The sequence below is a fragment of the Manis pentadactyla genome, chromosome 3 (genome assembly GCF_030020395.1).
Source record: "Manis pentadactyla isolate mManPen7 chromosome 3, mManPen7.hap1, whole genome shotgun sequence".
Lineage (NCBI taxonomy): Eukaryota > Metazoa > Chordata > Mammalia > Pholidota > Manidae > Manis > Manis pentadactyla.
The window spans coordinates 141,810,679-141,822,144 of NC_080021.1; the positions used below are offsets into that span (position 1 = coordinate 141,810,679).

The 11,466-nt window shown below is 40.9% G+C and overlaps 1 protein-coding gene across 2 annotated transcripts in view; it reads left to right on the forward strand.

Annotated features, from left to right (window-relative positions):
- RASEF (RAS and EF-hand domain containing) overlaps positions 1-9,356 on the forward strand; it is a 76,068-nt gene extending 66,712 nt beyond the window's left edge. For both annotated transcript variants that reach the window (XM_036904322.2, XM_036904321.2), the window contains 2 exons: positions 1,305-1,381; positions 8,106-9,356. In XM_036904322.2, coding sequence (XP_036760217.1) covers positions 1,305-1,381; positions 8,106-8,211 — 183 coding nt within the window. In that variant the 3' untranslated portion in view covers positions 8,212-9,356. The remainder of the gene's footprint in view (positions 1-1,304; positions 1,382-8,105) is intronic.
- The last annotated feature ends 2,110 nt before the right edge of the window (positions 9,357-11,466 follow it).

Below are 11,466 nucleotides of genomic sequence, written 5' to 3' on the forward strand. Positions count from 1 at the left end.
TTCATACTGAGCAGTTTGATCTGATGTCATTGTCATTGTTCCCTGTAATCAGCACTATGATAGGACTGCTCTGTAGCATATGCATGTGAACTTGAAAAAGAAATTTCAGTTTCACTGTTATTAAGTTGGAAAATCTTTCTTGTTTTACATTTTACAACTATGAACCAAACATAATGAACATCAAAACTAGGCAATGAAATACAGAAGAGATTCATTCAGTACATGTTTGGTTGTTCACTGTGTGTTGAGCAAAGAGTAGAGCAGGCAGTCCTTGTCCTCACGTAGTTTATTTTCTGGGGGAGACTCACATTAAATGCATGTGACTGATATGCCAGACTGTCCTACAGGCTTCTCTAGAGATCTTGCAGTTTCTGGCCACATGCAAGTTTTATTCTCTCATGATTTCTGAGTTTCACACACTTAGGCCTAGCATACACAATTCCCCTTGCCAAAGGACTTAGTAGTGACTTTTCAGAGTTAGAAAACAATCTTAGCTTCAAGAGAGGATTACCTAAAAATCTAAAGGGTAGGTAGGAGTCAGCCTGGAGAAGGGCACTAATGGGCATAACGGATAGCCTCAGTAATGGGAACTGCAGGTGCAAAGGTCCTGAGATGGGAGGGAGTTTGGAGCACTGAAGAAATAGAGGGAAGGGCAAGGTAACTGGGAGTTGTGAGGGAGGGAGAATGATGGTGGGTAAAGCTGGGAGGCTGGCTGGGGCCACTTTCAAGCTATATGGTAAAACATTTGAATGTTACTTGAAGAGGAACAGGAAGCATTGAAAGGTTTGAAGCAGGGGAGAGATACAATCAGTGATCATATACATAACTGCTGGTAGGTTGAGTAGTAGAGAACTAGAAACTGCCCATTGATTTCAGCAATGTGGAGGCTGCTGAATATTGATAGGAAAAGATGATAATGTAACAGGAGATGTGTGTTAGCTGTGGGCCAAAAGGAGACCTACTTTTGATGGACATTTAATTCATGAGTGGTTACCTTAAGCTACCATTTTGATCTCTCTCAAATTATTTGATAATGTGTGTGACTGTAGGAAATAACTTTAAAATGTGAAAATTTGTGTTGTGTTTTTTTGAATGCAAAATAAAAATCTAGGAGCTATTTCTGGAATCACTAGGCTCAAACTCACTTTTTTCAAGTATTGACATACTGAATCAAATTTCTTAGCTATTAGTCTTAGCATACTCAATGGGAGACTTATTTTATTTTATTTTATTGGTCTTAAAAGCTAAGATTCCAGGAAACTTAGTTAAGGCTTCATTTAATGGTGTGTATTTCTTTTCTGTAGACATATGGGGCGTTATTCTGTGAAACCAGTGCCAAAGATGGTTCAAATATAGTGGAAGCTGTTCTCCATCTTGCCCGGTAAAGTTCTGCTTATATTTGGAAAACTGGAAATGGGATAGAATTGTGTATGTCAGATGTCTTGACCATACATTAATATGCATTGGAAAACACTGTCTCTTTGTTTGGTAGTGTTCGGCACACAATTAAACATGCATTTTATGAAAACTGGTCATGCTGTGTGTTCACTGTGAACACTGACAAGATACCTGGCCTGCCAAAAAGAGCAGGTGCTCCTGAGGTGCCGTTGACATTTCTGCAAAATGTCACCCAAAGCTAATAGTTGACTTGTATGAATCATTTCCAGGAACCAGATATTTAAACACAAGAGACTATCACAAATAAAACTATTACTATGACATTTTCTGGGGTAAAGGGGAAATAAAAACTCAACAGAGCAAATTATATATCATACAGTTGGAAACTGTTCAAATTATTACCCAGGTAATTATTAAGCTAAGGCAGTCATTTTAATAATAAATAACATTTGGGGATGTGGATTAGAATGAAAATTGTATTATTGAGGAACTTGGATATAAATGTGAATGTTTTAATCCTAGTTTTTTTGCCACAAATGAAAGAATGATTTTTTACTGACCTACAGGGATTAAAAGATACAGAAGAAAAAGAAAAAAATCAAAATGTGTGTTAACAAAATCCAGGCCAATGATCTTTAATTTCTAACGAAGCAAAAACATGATTTTAGGCATGTAGTCATTCTCCTGGTCATTTGTGAGGTTATTAGGTTTGACATATTAACTTTAGTGTGATAACTGGCCTCTTCTGCTGGTATACATTAATAATTAAAACACTTTGCAGCATTTTAAATGCTGCTTTTCTATTAATGATATGGTGTTTATAGTATTGTCTAGCATGCTTGGCCTGGGGCCTTCAGAAACACCACTGCCCTCACTTGAGAGAATCAGGAAACAGGCCCCAGATCGTAGGGCGCCTGCTTTGCATTATGTGATGGGGCTTGGCAGATGCCTCGGCTTGAACCAGTCTTTGAACATTATCTCCTTTGATGTCAGTCAGAGAGAGAGCCACCTCCCCCCACCACACTGGAAGTCATCTTTGTTTAAAGCAAAAACAGTCCTAAATGTAAGTGTGACCTAGAACAGGTAGAAAAAAGGCTAACTTTAAACATGTGTTAATTCAAGTGAATTGCATGCTTTTTGCCTGTGATTAGTAGAAGGATCAAGAGCTAATAACATATTTGTCAAACAAAAGCCCAAGTAAAACTATAGTAAATTGGTTTGAAATAACTGTCTCCATTCCCCGGTGGGTGCCTAGGGACCCCCAGCTGTTTTGGTCGAGCAGGATATGGTCAGCAAAGGTCGGGGGTCCCTGAGCTGCACTGCAAGCAGACCATCGCTGCCTTGTACAGTGTTTTCACTTCTTCTGATGGTTGTGTTGGTGTTTCTGAAATGTCCCTGGGGATCTGGATAGAAGTGATGTGCCTGCAGAGGCAGCCGGGTGTGGGAAGGACCTGCAGGGCTTCAGAGCTTCACCAGTCCGTGGCTGGACAGGAGCCAGGTGCCTCCTTAGCCTGGGGCAGATGGGGGTTGAGTTGCTGCTCCACAGGCTGCAAAGGGTGCCCCAGCCCAGGCCCTCAGCATGACTGTTGGCCGCAGTCTCATGTGCTAGAGGACTGCCCCTGAATAGCTCTGGGAGTCTTGCTTCAGGCATCTCTATAATCTACAAAATGAGTCAGGGGACGTGCTGAAGAAAGTGACTTCCAAGGTCCTTCCTGGTTCCGACAGTATGTGCTTCTGTATATAACAGCCTGTACTCCACTGAAAAACATAATCACTGTTTAGTGCTGATTCGTCTTATGGGGTCATGTTAAAGTTAAATGACTCCAAATTGTCACAGTCACACCCAGCTTGTGGAATCGATTGCCTTTATCATATCATAAAGGTGGGAGAGGCTGTAAACCCCCGAGCCTCTCTCCCCATCCACTCTGCCTGCCCTGTTTACAGTGCAACTTCCACACAAGCTTGTGTTTGTTTACCTAAAACACCTGCATGCAGAGGCATTTGAGAATGAGGTCGCTTCTTGTGAATCACTTAGCAAGGAGTGTTCTTGTCATGATTGTACTGTGGTCTTGTTTGAGGCCTCCAGTGTAGCTTTGTTAGTGATGTGTTAAATAGAAAAATCACAATTGAAGTAAATACGTAAAAACAGTGATTTGCTTTATCCTCTGCCCTCAGATTTATTTGTTAAAGTATTTAAATCTTATATGGAAATGGTATAGTCTCCTCAGGTGAAATTTTATCATTTTAAAACGTTTTGCAGCCTTTGTCGTGTACAATGCAAAATGTGAAGTTTTCGATTGAGCTCTCACAGTATAATTCCTAATATCCCTTTCACACCAAGTTGTGTCATAAATCATGAACTGGAAGAGTTTATGGATTTGCACTGTCTGAAACAGTATTCTTTGAAGAGAGGCCATAAATGTTTGGTTACAGCCTGAGCTACCCTGCTTTTTCTTGGAAAACCTCTCAATGCCAGAAAAAGTTTCTCCTAGAAGTGCGATTTCCCTCTAGTGCTGATAGGACACCTCTCACAATCCTTTGCCCATTGGTAAGGAAGTTTGCCATCACCGGAACCACAGGCTTTAAACATTTTGCAGTAGATTCAAGTTGAACAGCCATTTAATTGGTCAATAGCCTGAAATTTGAGAAAAACAAAAAAATCTCAGGCTGATGTATTGGTTCAGCCCAAGAGATGAGTCCATGGGTTATAAATCTGTCCAGAAGACTGAAACACTTAAAATGGAGTTGTTAATAAGCATATGGTATGGTTTTTGTGAAGCAGTTTAATTTTCTCAGCCTTAAACCCTGTTTTAGATGTTTGGAATTGTATCTTTCTGAATTTCCTTTAAGTGGGACATGCCTGCAATTGCAGTGGATTGAAGGCACTAAAGGCCAGATGAATGATGTGGGTACATATTTCTCCCCCTTAGTATTTGCTTTCAGGTTCAATAATGCCTGCATTATTATGAGCACTCAGCATGTGAAAGCCCCATACGAGGTTCAATAGAAATATCCAGGGAATGTAAGACAGGTCATGACATTTAACATGGGAGACCAATAGAAAACATGACCTGGCAGCCATATGACATGTAGCTGATAGAGGCCACTGGACCTCCCAGGAAGAAGAGGTGTGAGTTGTCTTGTGAGGAAGCTGTGTCTATTATACCCATTGTACAGATAAGCAAATGGAGAATTAGAGTGCTTAATCAACTTGCTCAATGTGACATGGCTACTAAGTAGCAAAGCTGGGGCTTTTCACCACCGATCTGAGTCATTGGCTTGCCACTTGAATATTGGTGGTCTCAGGGTTCTGTTATACATTCTCTTCCTCTTTATCCTCTCTTTCCTAATGTCTTCCTTTCCCATGGTTGCTAGAACTATCTGTATCTGGTGACTTTCGATTTCTGTATTTTAAACCCTTGCCTCTTTTTAAAATTCCATAACTCTATCCACACCGTCAACAACTGGAAATTCCAAAGGAGTGACTGTACCCAACATACCCAAACCCTGAAGTGTTCATTTTCTTTAAATTGTTCCTTATTCCATATCCCCTATCTCAGGAAACTGCCATAATTATAATTCACAAACAGTAAGCTGGTCAGTTTTGACCTCTTCCTCTCTGTCACCTGCCTCTAGTGGGTCTGTGGGCCCTGTTGATTCGTGACCTCTTTGCAATCTTTCTGGAATCTGTCCATTCTCATTCTCCTCCCTGCCCACCTTTCTCCCTCTCCCTCTTTCCCTTCCCACCCCACTCCACCTCTGTCTCTTTCTCTGTCTCTCTCTCTCCTTTCTGTGGAGGGCCAGATGTGATGTTGCCCCAGAAGTGACATCACCAGATGCGGGCACCAGGGAGTGATAGCACTGGAAGTGAGATCACCGGAAACAGAAGTGACTACACCAGATATGAGATCAGTCCAGAAGTGACATCATTATGAGCTTGTGTATATAAGTGGTGCTCAGAAAATAAACTGTGTCACTTGTCTGCCATCAGCAGGCAGTGAACTCCCTGATCCCAGCCTTGGTTTCCATGTCTTTCTTGTGTCTTTCTCTGTATTGTCCTTAAGTTCCTCACTCCCACTCCACTCAGGTTCAGCTGGTTTGTGGAGCTGGTCTCCACACCTTTCCTTCAGTCCTGGGGATATCCTACCTGGGTTAGTGCAGAAGGCACCTACGTTTTTGCTTCACAATTTCCTCAACATCAGTTCATTCTCTACCTTGTAATCAGGGTAATCTTTATAAATAAATATCGAAAATTCATACCCACTTTCTTGCTTGCATGCCACACAGGTGCGCTGCCTACAGCACAGTCCAAGCTCCTAGGTGGGTGGGTGATAGTCGCTCACAGCCTGACCTCACCTGGCTTTCTGGTTGCAGCTCTTATCATGCTTCCCAAATAAACGATAATCTGTAGACTGCAAACTTTATTTCTAGCAGTGGCCAAGCTTTTCTGTGCCTCTTTGCCTCCACACATGCTCTCCCCAGCACCTGGCATCCCCTTTCCTCATTAACTGAAGGGGAACTCCTGTTCTTTCCAGAGGTCCTTGCAGGGTCAGAGTCCCCATGATGCTCCAGTTCCACGAGGCCCACCCCCTGCTTCACCCAGCCGGGGTCCCCCCTCTGGTCCTGCGGCACGCCGTGCTTGTGTGTTAGTGGCTCTCTTGGGACCCTGTAGCAGTTGATTTAGACTTCTGTCTCTCCTTCAAAGATCACTAATTGGGGTCCCTGACTTGGGCATAAATTGGGTATTTGTTGAACGGCCAAATGACTGAGATTATGCCTGTGGAAGTTGTGTTACTTTTCTTTTGCCACTGAAACAAATTCCTGTAAATGCAGGGCAGATTTATCATGTTAGAGCTCCGGAGGTCAGAAGTCTGAAATAAGTCTTATGGGGTGTGATAGGCTGAATTGTGTATCTTTTTTCTTTTCCTGAGTCTTTATCTCCACATCTCTGAATTGAGGATAGTAATGCTCACCTATCACCTGTCAAGTGTGTGTGTCTGTGTGTGTGTGTGCATTATGTGTATTAAATGAGGAAAATGCGAAATCATGAAGCCTAGTATTTATTAGCTGACCTTTAGAAAGAATTAGTTTTTTTTTCTCTCTCTCTTTTTCCTCTGCTGGGATATCTTCTTTTCAAAAGTTATAACTAACTTTTCAAGTTAGCATATAGCACCTTCTAGAGCTGTGCTGACGAACAGCCACTAGCCACCTGAAGCATGGCTAACGAAACTGAGATGTGCTGTCTGTATTAAAACATGCTGAATGGATTTTTAAGACAGTATAAAAACTGTAAAGTACTTCATTAATATTTTTATTGATAACATGCTGAAGTGATAATATTTTTGCTATACTGAGTTAAATGAAATTATTAATAAAGCTAATTTCACCTGTTCCTTTTTACACTTTTTAATGTGGCTACTAAAAATGTTTTAATTGCTTATGTGGATTACATTATATTTCTGCATTGCTCTATTGGGAATATGCCAATTCCCAGCAGTTTCAGTTATCTACTGCTCTGTAATAAACCATTCCCAAAACTTAGTCCCCTAAAACAACAACCACATTTAAATTTCCCGACATAACCAGGATTAGCTGGATCTCAGCTGGAAGGTTCCTCGGCTGCTCTCACATGGGGTGTCTCATGCATTGGCAGTGGGATGGCCCCGGCGCTGTGGCTCATGCTGGGTGCCTGCCACCAGAGCGCTCCTCCTTGTGGCCTCTGGTCCTCCAGGGCTTTTTTGCTGGCCTCTCTCCACTGAGGGTCCCTGGAGTTCTCTAAATGGCAGCTCAAAGTGTTACTGCCTGGCTTGGAGTCACAGCCCACCATCTCCTCTGCACAGTCGGTCTAAGCCGTCACAGAGCCAATGCTTTTGGGGGGGGGGCGTGGTCTGTGGGGCGGGCTCCCCTCTCCTGGTGGGGCACCTCCAGGCACTCACAGGGAAGGCTGGAATTGTTTGGGGCCATCTTGGGGATGAGTATCACAATTTTTTCAGTCATAGATTGCCGTTCAGCTTGTCCAGTGTGGGCCTTTAACGGGTTCCTATTTCACAAACGTACCTGGTGGCTACATTCAGAAGGACACGCCCCTAGGAGATGGCTGTAAGGTCTTAGGCATTTTTTGTCACTGTTGCCTCTAGTGGCTAATTCTAAAAGAAATTTTGGAAGAGGCAAAGGGAAGATTTTTCCCTGGGTTTTAACCAGTCATTGTTCTCTCCATGATCATGTATAACTAAAGAACCACTATAAAGTCATTGTTACTTTGATTAAGTCAGCAAGAGTTAGTCAGGGCTGGACGCCAGGTTCCAGGGTGTTAAGGAGTACATGGTGCATGGAGCAGGTTACACAGCATGCGAAACCCCAGGAGTGGGTGTGTGTGCATGTGTGTGCCTGTGTGTGCCTGCATGCATGTGTGTGCCAGGGGGCTGGTGCTCAGCATGCAGGCCAGTTTGAATTCTGGCTCCATCACTTCTCCAGCCACGTGACCTAAGAGAACTTAACTTTTTTAAAAAAACTTTTTTCCTCACATACAAAACAGGGCACAAGAAATTCATATGGTTCTTGTGAGGATTAAACAAATCAACCCCTGTGAAGCATTTAGAGCAGCGCCTGGCTGACCCACGGTGAAGGCTCAGCAGTGCTGTGTTAATTTCCCCTGAGCCATGTGTACCTCAGTAATCCCCTCTCTCTCCCTCTCTCTCTCCCGCTAGGGAAGTGAAAAAAAGAACTGATGAAGATGACAGCAAATCTGTTACCAATCTGACTGGGACCAGCTCCAAAAAGTCAGCGCAGATGAAGAACTGTTGCAATAGTTAAATCCCAAACACCCTTGGCCTGGGAGGTCTTCATTTCTGGAGTCCTGAATCCGTGTGACTTACTGGCTTCTTCTATGGAGTGGCGCATCCTAAAGACCCTGTCACACGGAAAGCCACAGTGCAGGAAAGCTGTGCTCTTGGGCCTTCAGGAACCCCAGCTCCTCTTTGCTCTGTGCCAATGAATGATTTGAACCATCCAGTTAAATATGTTTGTCTTGTCCTTATAGAATCTCAGAAGATAATGTGTAAATGTTTTTAAAGTGGTAAAAATTCACATGCTCAGATCAAAGCTTTAGGAGAAACTCATGGACATACTTAAATTCATGTGGCAACTGCCTTTACAGATCACCTATGACAACACATATGTTATATATGCAGTACTACAAAGTACTAGGAAAGGGGGGTTATCGTCCTAGCTCTGCTGTTAACTTGCCTGGGGTCTTGGACATGTCACCAGCCTATGTTAGGTCTGTTTCCTCATCTGTAAAGCAAGCAGCTTGGCCTTGCAGGCTTGGCCTCTGGGATCCTGTAGCCCTTTGAGCAACGGGAGGAAGAGAACAGTTAGCACTCTGGTTAGTTGTACTTATTAAATATTGGAGTATTGATTATTCTTTCTGAAAGAAGAACAATTTAATTGAGAAAAAAGGGGTAATGTTTTAGGCTGCAATGGAGGCAGAAAAATATATTTTTTTATGTATAAAGAAAGAACACATTTGTGACAAAAACATTTGTATATAGAAGAAGGTATTTTATCATCCCAGGATACTTACAACGTCCATGGTTTAAATTCAATGTTAAAAATGGTCATAAAAATATAAAAAGTCACATCTTAGTGGCAGAACAATGCCCAGGAAAGTTGTCACTCTTCACTTAAAAAGGTGCACCAGCAAGTGGTTGCCAGGGGCTGGGGAAAGGGAGGGACAGGGAGTGACTGCTAATGGGTGTGTGGTTCCTTTGGGGTTTGAGGAGAATGTCTGGAATTATATTATGATAATGGTTGCACAACTTTGTGAAAACTAAAAAATTACTGAATTGTGTACTTTAAAAAGGTGAATTTTATGGTATGTGAATTATATCTCATTAAAAAAAATACGCTAGCTCTTAAAATGGTTTAACATTTTGCTAACAAAAATATGCATGCTTAGACCTTCCCGTGATGTAAAAGCATTCTCTCCCAATAGAATGCAAATCCCTAACTCCCTAGTTGCCAGCATTCACTTCCTTAAATAATGAGCAATGAAGGAAATGATATATATGGTTTTGGAAAATCATCTCTTTAAGAAGAGGAACTGAGGTTAGGAGAGGTATGTCAGAGGCCTTTCTCTAATGTGCTAGTGACCCATCCTCACCGATGACCTAGTTGGTCTGGCTCTCCTACAACCTGGAAGTTCTAGACTCCCAGTGCCTCCCAGACATCCCCATGGAAATGTCTCTATGAGCCAAAGGAGTCAACACCTGACCCCACGGTGGGTCAATGAAGCCTGCTTTTTGGTTTTTGGTTTTCAGTGGACTGAACCAGTAAGTTATCCCCAACTGGAGGTTTGAAATTACTTGGTTCATACAGGTCCAGTCTCCAAGTAGCCTGTTGAAAAAACTTATATAATAGCTGTTATTTATTTTATTATATAAGCTAAAAACATTCCTTTTTGTTAAATTAAAACATTTCCATATAGTAGTTTTTCTGCTCATTTTTTATGATCAAAGCTTAAATTCTCTACATTTTTTAAAAATGAAAATTGACCAGATACCATCTCTTGTGCATATAGATTATAATTAGCTATGACATCATTTAGCTTTCAAAAGCATGCCTCCTCTCTGATGAGGACATCTCATTTTTTACTAGTTTTGTCTATCAAGCAACTCTGCCACGGATTCCTGTTCCCTGTTTCCTGTTTTTTGATCCCAGAAAACAAAAGTTTACATTTTTGACCAACAAGGGATGCCTTGTTTCTGGAGAACTGTCACACTGAACAGTGGTGGGAGTGGTTATTTTTGTGTCATGGTGACACCAAGCTTTTGTCCTGCTGTTTGCCATGGTGACATCCATGGAGTCCAGGTGAGAAAGGGCCTCGTATCTGTGTGTTGATGGAGAGGACACATGTTTGGCCACAATGGCACAAAGCTATGTTAGTATACATGTTACTATGTTGCCTTTATTTATTTTCCCCCAAAGTGTCTCTCTTTAATCATCTGACAGTTTGTATTTAGGAGTACACCTTTGATACAGAAGTACTATCATGGTCTTTGCCTTTGGATTACATGGCCAGCACATCCAAATTGATTTGGAAATTATATCAGCACCTCTGATAGACAAAGCAGTGATCATTATTTGAATCTAAATGAATATTTTGGCTACAAAATCCAAATTAGAGGTTTATTACTCTGCTTAGCAATCATGGTTAAAGAAAAGCTATGTAAAGCTCTTTCAGCTGCATTGGTGGGAAGTCATCATTATCAACAATATTTAATTTCATGAAGGCATTCTAAAATTGAAGGCATATTTTTTATAAGAACAAAAATATTTAATGTTTTTAACTTAGACTTGATTTGATATATTTGCATAGTCCTGTGCCAGTAACTCATCATGACTCAGTGTTTCCTTTTAAATTAACAATTATACTATACTCCTTTTTTATGTATGCTGACACATTGGATAATATTTTAATTTCATCATGGAAGAGTGTTGTATAAGGAGATATTTTTCACTGTTAAGTTTTTAGCCTCATGCAGTTTCATAATTTATTTTTTCCACTTGCTGCTTTATATGACATATGTGACATTTGATTATTTTGATACTAAATGTGATTTGCATAAACCCAAGTCACACAAACCTCTTGCAGAAGATAAAATTGAGGTTAAAGATAAAGATTTATTTTCGTATTTGTACAGCAATCAACTTTAGAGTGATGGTTTTGTAGGCTTTTATTGTATATGTGTATAAGAAATTTCATATGTATATATTAAGTAGACCTCTGAGTATTGAATACTTGTTTTATGATTTTGATTTATATGGTTTACTTTTTCATAGTATTGGCCATATTTCATTTGTGCTGTTTATTTCTCTCCAAACCATTAATAATTATACCATAAAGTGTAATTTTTATAGCAATGCAAATGTCTAAGGAACTACAAATATTTTCTGTATTGTAAATTCAATAAAGTGTGCTTCTTTGGCCTTTTGGGTTTTGTTTCGGCTTTACTTGCAGGCGTCTCTGAAGTAATTTTAATTCTATGATGTGCCTACATGAAACTGCCT